We start from the raw sequence: 13,304 nt of genomic DNA on the forward strand, positions 1-13,304 counted from the left end.
CAATAAGGCATGAATTAATATAAGAATATTGTTAAGCTTATTTTATTTTATTTTGGCATACATTCACTAGCCTATTTAATTTCTTAAATTATTTATTTTGTTCTCTACTTTCCTGACGTGCCACGGCCCCCTACCACTCAATTGCGGCCCCCCATGGGGCCCTCAAGTGGCCACAGGAGGGGAAACACCTATCCTCCTAACTCCCGTTCACCTGCTTGTGGGCCAAGTTGTGGCCTTGGGATGACGTCGCAAGACATCATTGAAGACATGCGTTTTATTCAATATCTCGAAAAAGTGCAATTCAAAGCTCATTTTCTCATTTGCAATCGGAATGTTGAATAGGGAAAAGTCCCCCAAAAGTTGTTGTGGGTTGGCTGACAGGGGGAAACTTACTGCCTACTGTTTTCAACATGGAGGCGGGCGTCAGCGATGTGCAAGGTCACAAGCACAGGTCGAGGACGGGAGTTGGGATAATGGAATGTGCCTGTCTAGTATTCGTGTGTGTTACAATATGCAACCTTGCCTCCTCCACTTGTGCTTGGGTGCATCCCAATATGTGACCTTGCCTCCTCCACTTGTGCTTGTCTCCTCGTCCCGCCTCCTGGCCCCTCTTCCGTGGAGAAAACGCTAAAGTTTCCCAGCTGTCAGCCTCGCCACAACAACTTTTGAGGGACTGTTTTTCATTCACCATCCCAATTGCAAATGAGAAAAAGACTTTACAATTGAGCTTTTGCAAGATATTGAAATATAATGCTGTTGTCAGTGATGTCATCATGACGAGAAGCAAGTGGAGGAGGCAAGTGGAGGAGGCAAGGTCGCATATTGGGATGCACCCCTTGTTTCCTCGTACCAGGAAGTAATATGTCATGATGACATCACTGACAACAGCATTATATTTCAATATCTTGCAAAAGCTCAATTGTTAAGTCTTTTTCTCATTTGCAATTGGGATGGTGAGTGAAAAACAGTCCCTCAAAAGTTTTTGTGGCTAGGCAGACAGCTGGGAAACTTTATCGTTTTCTCCACGGAGGAGGGGCCAGGGGGCGGGTCGAGGTCACAAGCACAAGTGGAGGAGGCAAGGTCACATATTTGTAACGCACTCATAGTGTATGGAAGCAGGAGGAAAACTACTGATAAAAAACCTTTAGACTGGAAATTAAATCATGTTTGCACATGAAGTGAATTACCTTTTCTGTAGATTTGATTCCTCCTCGCACCAATGACTGTGCAAACATTGCAAAACTATAAGCACTCAGATAGTGCAAACCTCTGCCAAGGCCATCGATTCACTGACGCCATAACATCTACACGCTGTGGAATCCTATGGCTAGGCCTATAATAGCCTATAACTTACAAACTTACTTGCCTTGCTTTTATGAAGTAAGAAACTGGAATGTCAAAATTTGCTCTATCCTGTAATGGTGATAATTCTTTTAAATTTCTGGATCTGGATCGTGATCCGCATCACCACCAATCATCCACAAAATTTCGTCAAAATCCTTACATAACTTTTTGAGTTATCTTGCTGACAGACAGACAAACAAACAAACAAACAAACAAACAAACAAAACGAGCGAAAACATAACCTCCTTGGTGGAGGTAAAAATGAAAGAAAATAAAAAATAAACAGATCATTAAAACAAAAGTATGTTTACATGATATGTGCATAAATAAAATATAATTCAGTAAAAACTTAGTTGGAAGGCTGCATTCTGTTAATAATATGGTACACAACCAAGGTGCAGGATATGCGAGACACAACATATTTTTAGACTTTTTAATACACCCAATACAAGCGACTGTAAAAGAGCATAATCTGTGGAAAAAGTGCACAAGAGAGGCAAGCAACATGACTAAAGGAGACAGAATATCAGTGCTGAAGTCTTGTGATTTTGCATTATAGGTATCTCAGTTTGGGCTTTCAACAGAGATGTATAAAGTAGAAGTACTGTTGCAGATGCAGTGACTAGCAACAGTAGTTTACATGGGTTACAGTAACTCTACATCTCTGGCTTTCAATGGCATATGGCTCGGGTCAGCGGTAGAAGATGAGCACCGCAGCCTCGGTTATCTCTCTGGATGCACTCCACCCATTGTGTGTTCCATAACCATCCCAGTCAAAGGCTGTGAAGTCTCCACACTGGCGAGGTTCCCCAGGAAAGTGTCCTCCACCCCCAATGCAGTACTGCGAAACATATAATAATAATAATAATAATACTTTCGTTTTATATAGCGCCTTTCAAAACACCCAAGGACGCTTCACAGAGTGTTGTGTTGGAGAGTGTGAGTGTGTGTGCGCGTCAGTGTGTGAGCATGTGTGTGAATGCGTGAAAGTGCTTGTGGAACTAGCAGCCATAAGCCTCCAGGAAGAGATGTGTCTTAAGGTGTTGCTTAAACATGGCCAGTGAAGGGGCATTTTGGATGTGGTCGGGCAGATTGTTCCAAAGAATGGGAGCAGCAACATGGAAGACTCAGGCCTTGAGCCTGGCACGAGGGACGATCAGCTGGCCCTTGGAAGAGGACCGCAGGGATCTTGAGGGGTCATAGGGGTGAAGGAGGTCACTGAGGTAGTGGGGTGCCAGACCATGGAGGGACTTGAAGGTTAGGAGGAGGACTTTGTAGGTAATCCGTGACTTGATGGGGAGCCAGTGAAGCTGCTTGAGTATGGGGGTGATGTGCTGCCAGGGTCTAGTGCCTGTTATGATCCTGGCAGCAGAGTTCTGGACATATTGCAGTCTGTCTAGGGCCTTGTTGGGTAGACCAAGCAGGATGGCATTGCAATAGTCCAGACGGGAGGAGATGAAGGAGTGAGTGAGCGTCTCCGTAACTGTCTTAGAGAGTGAAGGCCGGAGTCTGGAGATGTTTCGGAGATGATAGAATGCCGATTTGGTGACTTTTTTGATGTGGGAGTGAAGTGAAAGTGATGAATCCAAGATGACACCCAGGTTACGTACTTCGGGGGATGGGGTGATGGTGCATCCATCGATGTCCAGGTGGAGATCTCCAACCTTCCTTTGCAGCATTGCTGGTGCCACCACCATGAGCTCAGTTTTATTGCTGTTCAGTTTGAGGAGATTGTGTGTCATCCAGGTTTTGATGTCCTGCAGGCAGTGGACGAGAGGGGTGGGGGGGATAGAGGGGTGGGGGGGGACAGAGGAGAGGGTTTGGTGCTGATGTATATCTGTGTGTCGTCGGCGTAGCAGTGGAAACTGAGACCATGGGAGCGGATGATACGACCAAGGGGGAGCATGTAGATGGTGAAAAGAAGGGGGCCAAGCACCGAACCTTGCGGAACGCCGTGGCTGATGGTAACTGTGGTGGAGCGTGAGTCTTTGAGAGTGACATATTGTTGGCGGTTGGATAGATATGAATGAAACCAGTTAAGTGCTGTGCCAGTTAGTCCAGTGAACTCTGAGAGCCGTTCAAGCAGGATGGAATGAGAGACTGTGTCAAATGCTGCTGAGAGGTCCAGGAGGATGAAACAGATAACAATGCAAACGTGCAACAAAGTGCTGAAACTATAAGCCTGTTCCCGAGGCACAATGTATTGAATCATGTAACTCAGGTTCCAAAACTTTTTCTGCTGGGGTGCCCTTTCGGACAGACTATTTTGCAAATGGAAAACATATTGTCCTTTAATATTGCCAAATTTTAATTTTAAATTCACAGTAAAAGCTGTTACATGCATTGCATTAATAAATGAACAGTGTTACTAACCAATATGTGGAATGGCTATTATTTGAAAGCAAACAGATGACATTAACAAAATTATGGTATAACATATCAAAGATCAGACTGACTAACCCAATCAGGTTTTCATGTAAAATAGTGACTGCATTACAAAAACGCTTGTCATTTACTGATTCTTCTCTACTTTTTTTTCCACTGGACAAACTTTTTGTTTGAAGCTGGCGGTGAAACACTTAAAGGAAGTCCATCCTTTAATTTTCACATTGGAAGTATTTCCAAGCATTATTCATGAATGTGCATATCATTTTCTTCTCAGTGTTTTCAGTACTTACCTTAGAATTGTCTTTTAGTTTGTGATTGCATAGTGAATTCACATTACATAAGTTATTTGTGGATATGCATTTTAACCTATCTACACAAGGATTGAGCAATACCGTTCCACAATTTTCCAAAGAGATTGTAAACAATAATCCAGCTTTAGCTTGACAGACTTTGATCCTATCCAGGGAGCTTCATCAGTTATGGTCAATGTAGAGAGAATGGTGGAAGCTGTTTAAAGCCCCCCCTTCACCACTTGAAAAAGGAGTTACTGCCACCACCCACTTTTTCAAACTATCAAAGCTTGAAACTGGACCATTTTTTAAACCCAAAATAATGCGCTTTTATGACTGCTTCCCCTGGTTCCTCTGCACGGTGCTTTGCATTCCTAATATACCACCAAGACAATTCTGAATATTTTACCATTAGTACCTGTATGCTGCCGTTTGTCTTCTTGGAGCTCATAACTCAAATATCCTACCTAACTTCTTACCTTAATTTAGTAATAACATTAAGTCTGTTGTGTATTTGTCCCCATTTATTTTCTCATAAAATAAGCATGACAGAACTGATGTTCTGATGAAGGGATAAACGGTTATTAAATATCATTCTTACATGTTCGGTGTTACAGCCAGTTGGTTGCATTCCAGAGCAGATGGCCATTGCTGCCTTCTCATTGTTGAACACTCTGAAGGTGATGAAGCCAGCGGTGAATTCATCTGGGAGAGTTAAAGTTTATAGTAAAGTTTATAAGTAAATATTCTGTCGGCGCAGTGCAGTCTGAAATACTGTATATGGGTCAAAGATGTTTTTTATGGGCTTAGACGTCAGCATCTAATGCCCATAAATTAATTAGTAATTGGTGGTTGAAACAAACAAAAAACAGACAAACAAAACAAAATCCAAACAATAGTGGCACTGGCTGTCCTTCCGATGCCCTGACGTGTGCTACAACTGAAACATCACTGACTCATATGTATGTATGATAGAACTAAATCTAATATCCACATCTACAACTCAATGTTGAAAAAAAGCTTTCATACTTCTAGAGTTTGGGCCATACAGGTTTCTTGTGGTCGTAGTACTGCCATAATCGTACTCCACAGGAATGGATGGTCCATTATTGGTCTTGCACGCTCCAGTGCTAGACTTCACTGGGTACCTCTAAACATTACAGATGAAGAAAAATAACAAATTGGAAATGTTGCGATAAAAATAGAAACACACAGTAGTCTATGGCAGATACATGGGAACAAATGAAAGTTTTTATTAAAGTCACCTTGAAGAGGTGGTATAGGTTCCCTCCATGTATGGTAAGAAAACTGGCCTCCGTGTGGTATTTCAGGATGGAAGCAATGGTCCAGTGCTGTGGTGGAGTATTGTTGGGAACATGCCAGACGGACACATCCTCACCGATGATGTCATAGTAGCCAGGGTTCTGTAAAAACACAGTGGTGGGGCTCATGAAGCTAAAGATCATGAAGGAACTTTTAAAGTTTAAAGGATAGGCCTACTAGTATACAACCTTTAGTTCCTCTGATAATCCTGTTATCCTGATAACCTTGTTATCAGAGGGACCTACAATCTGATAGCTTGACTGAACATGGAACTACTTTGGGGCGGTTCTAGACGTGGACAGACACTAAAGTTGTAGGATAATAACAATTCTGAATAATAATTATTTATTATAATACGCTTTTGATGCAAACTTTTACTAACCTTGTAGTCATCACAAGTGGCACCCTCTGGAGTTCCAAAAGTTCTCATGCTGGCCCAGGTCCCCTCTCCTTCAGGGCGGCCAGAATGGCTTCCCTGCTCGCTTGACCACCGGTCTCCAACAGTGCACTTCCCGTACATGTTGTTCTCATGCACACTGGCTACCAGTGTCCATCCACCCCCTGCTGTGGTCATGTCACAGTAGGTCTGGTACACCACTCCGTTTGTCGTGGTGAGGTAGTACATGCCATCTGAAATGAGGTCAAATACAGTAGGCTGTGAACACATTTTTTGATAAAAGTAGGCTATGTTGATATTTAGGAAAAAAGTAAAGCAAAATAAATGAAGTGTTGCGTTCACCTTCATAAACATCATAGTTTTGTTGAATTTCTCTGCAGCTACGTCCAACTAAACGCAACTTGCTCAGAACTTTGTCCAGTTCAACATTTGTGTTGCGACTGCTGACATTAACACCAGGAAAATTTGGGTTCTCTAGAAAGTGGGATGCATCTGCTAATAAACACAAACAATATATAATAAATATTCTTACAATTGCAAGTTATATTCCACCGATTTGTCAGAGAATATTCAGAGGAAACCAGAAAATGTATCGATGATCAAATTCTAAATTAGAGTAAAGCATCTTGAACTGAACATAATTAAATACCTTTAATTGCTCAATAGTTCATTCAAAGGTATAAAGATCTAGGAAATGTAGATGCACTGCAGACATAAAAATAATATAAAGTATAAAATATTAGCGAAAGCTCAGAAAGAAAACGTGTATGTATGAATGTCTTACCTAGTTCAGACTGAATTGACTGTGCTGAAAATATAAGCCATGTCAGTATGAAAAGATTTTGCAACATATCGAACAAAAATAAAGGTTTACTGACAAGAACTATTACTTATGTTTACTGCTTACTACTACTTTGGTCGGGGGCTGGTGTTATTTATACTATTCTGTGACCGATGACCATAAAAAATACAAAGGCAGTAAAAGTAATAAGGAAATAAAAATGAATCTGAGTGTTGGTGATGTGCAAAGGTTACCTTCCAGGTAAATACATAGCCGGCCCACAACACTTACATAACTGCATGTACAGTGCCAGGTGTTTGTAATGTAAGAAAATGGCAACAGGACAAATAATTTCAGAACTTTTCCCACCTTTAAACTGTCCAACTCGTATAACTAGGTCAGGGGTCAGCCTACCTTCCAGCGCAATGATACAAGGAATACACTCAATCTAAAATGTATTAATTTATTTTTTTTATTTTTTAAAAACCTTGGTCAATACTTGGTTAGGACATTCTCTGTCTTCATAATGGCCATGATGCGTTTAACATTGAAGTCAATGGCAAAAACAGTGCATGGGAGTTATGGAAGCCCAGATATCCTTGATGCTTTGCTGTCAGCTGTTCTTGTTTGTTGACCTTGTGCCCCACACTTCACTCTTCAATATACCCTGTAGATTTCCATGCCACGTTTTGGTGTTAACTCACCAGTTTAATTCTAACTCAACAGAAATAAAACTCCATTCATTTTCAATGGGGTTTCATTTCTGGTTATTTAGAATTAAACTGGTGAGTTAGCGCCAAAACGTGGCATGGAAATCTACAGGGTATATTGAAGAGTGAAGTGTGGGGCACCAGGTCAGCTATACAAAAACAGCTGACAGCAAAGCATCAAGGATATCTGGGCTTCCATAACTCCCATGCACTGTTTTTGCCATTGACTTCAATGTTAAACGCATCATGGCCATTATGAAGACAGAGAATGTCCTAACCAAGTATTGACCATTGTATGTTATGTAGAAAGTACCAAATTTCAACTGATTTAATGTGACCCGAATTTTGATGAAGAAAAATTTGATTTTATAACAATATTCTAATAATGCGAATTCCCCAATTCATGGGTTTTTTGAGCTGGAAGGCCAACGTATATAAAAAGAAAAAAAATAATGATTGGAATAGTTAAAAAACTGGGCCATGAATCTACAATCCATGACAGTTTAACATTATTGATGGAATTATGGAAATAAATCAACTTTTTCATGGTATTCTAATAACATGGCCTGGAGCTGTACATTGGTACTTTTCTTTTCTCACAAACAGGGTCCATCTGATTAGACACACTATCTTTTCCCATTACCACCAATGTTGAAGTCCCGCAGGATTGCGTACGCTCCCCTCGCTTGTTTACCCTGTAATACCTCTGATAGTACCACCAATGTGCCTAATCAATATAATCAATATCTTCTCTAATAGTCCACATTCATGATTCTTTTCACAAAATCGAATGACTACAGGCACACACAATGCATCTACTTCCTGCAAAGATTAACATCCTTTGATGCCAGTGCCCAAATAATCTTTTTTTTTTTTTTTTACCACCTCAACTTGTGCTTGTGGACTGGCACTTCACTGACGCCCTGCCTCCATGGAGATGACAATAAAGTTTCCCGGTGTCAGCCTAGGCACAACAATTTTTGGGAACATTTCTCCATTAAACATACCTATTGCAAATGAGATGAGAAAGGACCTTTGAATTGCGCTTGCACAAGATATTGAATGTGCATGTCGAAATTGGCTGAAGTTATCCTTTAAAACTGTGTAGTGCTATCACTCCATGGGGATATTGTCCTCAAGTAGCTACATTGTTTTAAATGTCCCCATAATAAAAACAGAATTTGGTAAAACTGCTTTTATTCATTGTGCCCCAACTCACTGGAATGAGCTTAAAAAATCTCTTAAGCTTGCTGTTTTTATTTCTGTAGCTGAGTTTAAAGCCTATCTTAATGACACTTTTAAATCTTGTCTGTGCCTGCTTTTAATCTTGTAATCTCCTTTTAATCTTGTTTTAGGTTTATTATTTTATGGTTTTTATTGTGTAATCTTATCTCTTCATCCATATTGATTTGTTCTGTTTTGTCTGTGTCCTGTCTGTAAATGTAATTGTGATGTGTGCTGCCGCCTTGGCCAGGGCTCACTTGTAAAAGAGAAATTTTATTCTCAATGTGATTTTATTTCCCTGGTTAAATAAAGGTAAAATAAAATAAATAAATAAATAAGTTACAGTATGTACACTACATTACCAAAAGTATTCACTAACCTGCCTTTACACACACATGAACTTACTGTATATAACATGACCAAAAGTATTCTAACTCCCATAGATTTCATTGTTCTCCCATTCCTAACCCATAGGGATCAATATATCAGTCCACCTTTGCAGCTACAGGTATTACAACTTCAACTCAGCTGGGAAGGCCATCCAAGATATTGAGGAGTGTGTTTATAGGAATTTTTACTCCGACAAGGAGTTTATGTATTCGTTTGCATTGGTTTGTTGTCTGTCTGTCTGTCAGCAGGATAACTCAAAAAGTTATGCACGGATTTGGATGAAATTGTTGGAAATGACAAAAGGAAAAAGTTACTATATTTTTGTGGTGATCCAAATCACAATCCGGATTTAAAAAAAAAAAAAAAAGATTATTCACCATTGCGGGATAGGGCGAAATTTGACATTCCAGTTTCTAACTCCACAAAAACAAGGCAGAAAGACTTGGGGAAAAATAGGGTGAAAGCTTAAAATGTTCCATGAAACAGCTTCCTTGGCGGAGGTCTGCACTCTCTGAGTGCATTTCTAGTTGACCATTCTTCCAAAAGCGTCTTTGGTGAGGTGAAGAAGGCCTGGCTCTCAGTCTCCACTCTAATTCATTCCAAAGGTGTTCTAAAGCTGACAGTTGAATCAGTTGCCTAAGTTGGTGATTTGACTTGAGGGTAACAAAAATTCATTAGAACCAAATTTATCAGGTAATAATTTTAATCATAGTCTATATGGAGGTAAATACATCATACTTTATTGATAAAATCAATAATTACAAAAATAAATTAAAATCCAAACTTTTAAAAACACTCATTCCACGTCTTGTCCATGCATTAGTATTCCATAGGCCTTGAATTTTATCAGTCGTCTAAAAACACAAGAAAACCGAAACAATGTGAAATATCATGATAAAACACTAAATAAGCTGTGTCTAGACCAAAACAATCCTTAACCTGTCAGTAAGAAATGTTTTTGAGAAAAATTCTTTGAAATTAGAAAATCCTGAGAGAGCAGCTGTAGGAATATAATGAAAGCCCTTCCGTGAGTCCATCACGGAAAACACTTCTGTGACCATAGCACAGAATTTTGGCAAAATCCGTGCAATTGACACAGATTTCATGTCCCAAAGGTCCGTGTCATGTTGGTTGTACAGTAAAAGCTTCAGATCCAATAGCAGCCTGCAGTCAGTAGGCTTTCAAAGGGTCGGAAAATGCTGCTCTCTGCCATGAAAGAGAAAGAGAGAGAGAGAGAGAGAGAGAGAGAGAGAGAGAGAGAGAGAGAGAGAGAGAGAGAGATAGAGAGAGAGAGACACTATTAATTCCCAAAGGGAAGGCAAGGCAAGACAAAACACATAATAAAACGACTGCCATGGTTATACAAGTCACTCTTTTAGGAGTGCATACATTATTATATATAATCATTAAAATATAGAGCTTACTTTGTCTACTAAATTATGATGACTCAAAATGAAGAGGGGGCTTTTTTCGCAAATGCGGAGTACGTCCTTTGCAGTCCAAGCGCACTCAGGAAAATTGGGCTCAAAAAGCACCCGGGAACCCTGCAAACACTAAAACAGAAACAAAATTCTGTACAGCCTTTTTAAAGTCACCTGTGGTAGCCTATCTAAGAATCCAAATCACAGTGTATTATTTAAGAAAAAACACAATATAGGTCTGACAGTATGTCCTTGAAGTGTGCGTTTTCGGGAGAAATGATACAAGTCTTGCTCACAAAACTTTGCTTTAACCTACATATTTCAGAGAATACTTTGCATTAGATCACTCAAGTTTGGCCTCATTCATAAAAGTGTGGTCAAATTTTACTTTTAATTGTGCCTGACGGTGTTGACAAAAACAATGTAGAGCCTATTTACTGAAATAAGTAAAATACGGGGAGGTTGTTCCAATAAATTGTTGAACAGCCAAATCTGTGATAATAAAAATTAAAACCTGTTTTAGCCACATTCTCAAGAATCAGTGATAAGCTGTAGAGCCTGCCATAACTGATCCTATGATACAGGAATGCTTTAAGTAGCACAGTGAAGCTAATGAGATACATGGTTGGTGTGCACTAAGCTCTAAATGGGGAACACGATTACATTACCTGTACATTTGAAATTACCTGTAAATATGTAAACTGAAATTTCTCAGCATGGCTCCTGTAGAAGCGTTGCTTGAAAAGGGAGGACAAGCGGCCCTCCATCTCCTCACTGAGCCAAGAGGAGTTGATGGTTATCCTCGCTACCAGGCCGGCAAGGGCGAGGACGTCTCGGTCACCTCGGCTGGGCACGTAGTACAGGTCGTCCTGCTTCAGGTAGGTATCGGAAGGCAGACAGATGACGTCCTTCACCACCAGGCCAATAGGCTTAGCCTCCATCTTACGCCACTTAGGTTTGCTTCCTTTGCGCAGCCTGGGAGTCAGTGGCGTTTTCTCTGAATCCTTAAATTTCAGATTTATATGATCAAGCACTAAAAGTGACATCGCATTTCCTTTGGGACACGTTCAGTACATTTTGTATAAGTGTAATCTACTGTATACAGTTACATGATCACTAACTTAACATCGTTAGGCAATGCTTAAATACATTAATAAAGCAAAGCAAATTCTACTACCATTTGGGGAACTATGGGCAAATTCAGACACTGATAGTGGGTGTGGACAGATCATCTTTATCAACCTTTTTGTTGGTAACATTCTGAGAAAAGTCTCCTAGTCTACTGATGAGCTCTTCTCATCTATTCATTACAGAATAACTTACCATTGAAGACATAAATGTTAGACTTACTGGGGACAAGACAGAGGGATCTCCAGATTCAACATCATTGACATCATGCTTGAGAGAAGGCAGGACCTCCATCTCGATCTCAATGGCCTGAGTGGGTAGGGAGACATTGACTATTTCGTCCTCTATGTTCGCTGTTGCTGGTACTTCTTTTTCTTTCTGCTCAACCACCGCTTTTTCAATCTTTGGGGCTTTCAGAGGTGCTTCTAGTGTTTTAGATTGCTTCTACAACAAAGACAAAAAGAGTTTTGTTGTATTAGGATATTGTACATATTTTTGCCAAGCAGTTACCTGCCAAAGTTGTCATACCACATTCTTTCTTTTTCTTGAGAAAACTGCTTGTCCATCACAAATAATTGGTTCTTCACCACTTCACTGGATAATTCCAAATCAATTCCAAATCCAAATAAAGACCTTTATCTACTTATGTGACAGTATTTCTTACACTGTTTGGTTTGCATATGAATAGGCCTACTACAGTGAGTGATCCCCATTTGTCATTGTCATGTGATGACAGTCTCACAGCACCACCATGATGACACACATAGTGCATACCGTGCCTTAAGGAAATAACTCATTACCCACATTCAGAAGTTTTTCCTCAAGCCAGTCCTATTGGGCCAATAGTCCCAAAAGTGCTGTACACAGACAGTTTACACTTTGGTGTTTTGCTACTGAAACGTGTCAATCTCCTTGCTTTGAAGATCAACCCAGTAAACTCCCTGAGATTACAAAAACAAACAAACAATAATAGTCGTCTGCTATCGTGCATGGCATAAAATGTAGCGCGAGTGGATTCTGTAGTAGGACAACCGCATCTCACTCACTGTGCTGACGTTTGACTGTCTTGACCTAGGCCTACATGTTGGACTTCAAATATCTTCCCTGTGCCTATAGGCTATTGCTAAATTATGCTCGCATACCTGGATTAGTTCAGTGTTCTTCTCTGTAGTCCACAGGTTTAGGGATGATCCATACGAGGAGAAAAGTTTCATCTCGATTTGCTCCTCCATGGCTGACTTCATAGTGCTCACGCGGTCCTACAGTCTTGAAATCAATTGTAGAAGTGAGATAGGTTCCAAAAAACACGCGCTTTGACAGGATAGGCCACGGGTCGCCACCCCTGCCGATATGTTTAGAACTACATTCAAGCAATCGCCTAAGATAGGTGTGAAATAACTGTGGAACACGCAGCTCAACGTAGAAACAGAGTAAAATATCACTGACTGGCTTTATGTTATTGTGTGACCAGAAAATTAACTCCGCGGATCAGAGATGGGTTTCAGGGAAATACACTGTCTGAGACAAAACGCTGAAACCGAGGTAGACAAGCGTACTTATTGCAATGTCGAAATAATGCCCACATGGTTTAGGGTGGGTCTATAATTTGACGTTGGGCCTAGGCCTACTCGCATTCAAAATCACTGCACGTAGGCTAGCCTATAGGCCTATCATTCAACCACGCACTGATGAAGGCTTGTTAGCCGAAACGCGTTTGCTTTTTGGACATGGTGGTAATATAAATAAATAATGAGACGCAGTTTGTGAGTGCGGATTTTTCTTCCTTAAGTAGCCTATATCATTGGCATTTGCATAAGTAACAGACTTAAGTGGGTGTGGTCACATCAATTTGAGTGATGGGTCTTTGACATGAGCATTTCCTAGAAGTTACTTTTTTTTAGCATTCAT

The 13,304-nt window shown here is 40.4% G+C and overlaps 2 protein-coding genes across 2 annotated transcripts; both read right to left on the reverse strand.

Moving 5' to 3' along the window:
- Positions 1-1,766: 1,766 nt before the first annotated feature.
- Positions 1,767-6,593, reverse strand: LOC134450542 (intelectin-like). The gene is made up of 7 exons (XM_063200381.1): positions 6,527-6,593; positions 6,085-6,237; positions 5,728-5,975; positions 5,288-5,446; positions 5,052-5,172; positions 4,624-4,727; positions 1,767-2,185 (listed from the first exon to the last, which is right to left on the reverse strand). Exons 1-7 carry the CDS (start codon positions 6,591-6,593, stop codon positions 2,036-2,038), a joined length of 1,002 nt encoding a protein of 333 aa, XP_063056451.1. The 3' UTR covers positions 1,767-2,035.
- A 2,972-nt stretch (positions 6,594-9,565) lies between these two features.
- On the reverse strand, positions 9,566-13,034 carry LOC134450185 (uncharacterized). The gene is made up of 5 exons (XM_063200038.1): positions 12,539-13,034; positions 11,619-11,840; positions 10,955-11,272; positions 10,272-10,400; positions 9,566-10,053 (listed from the first exon to the last, which is right to left on the reverse strand). Exons 1-5 carry the CDS (start codon positions 12,638-12,640, stop codon positions 10,018-10,020), a joined length of 807 nt encoding a protein of 268 aa, XP_063056108.1. The 5' UTR covers positions 12,641-13,034; the 3' UTR covers positions 9,566-10,017.
- Positions 13,035-13,304: the final 270 nt, after the last annotated feature.

This window comes from Engraulis encrasicolus, chromosome 6 (assembly GCF_034702125.1).
Source record: "Engraulis encrasicolus isolate BLACKSEA-1 chromosome 6, IST_EnEncr_1.0, whole genome shotgun sequence".
Lineage (NCBI taxonomy): Eukaryota > Metazoa > Chordata > Actinopteri > Clupeiformes > Engraulidae > Engraulis > Engraulis encrasicolus.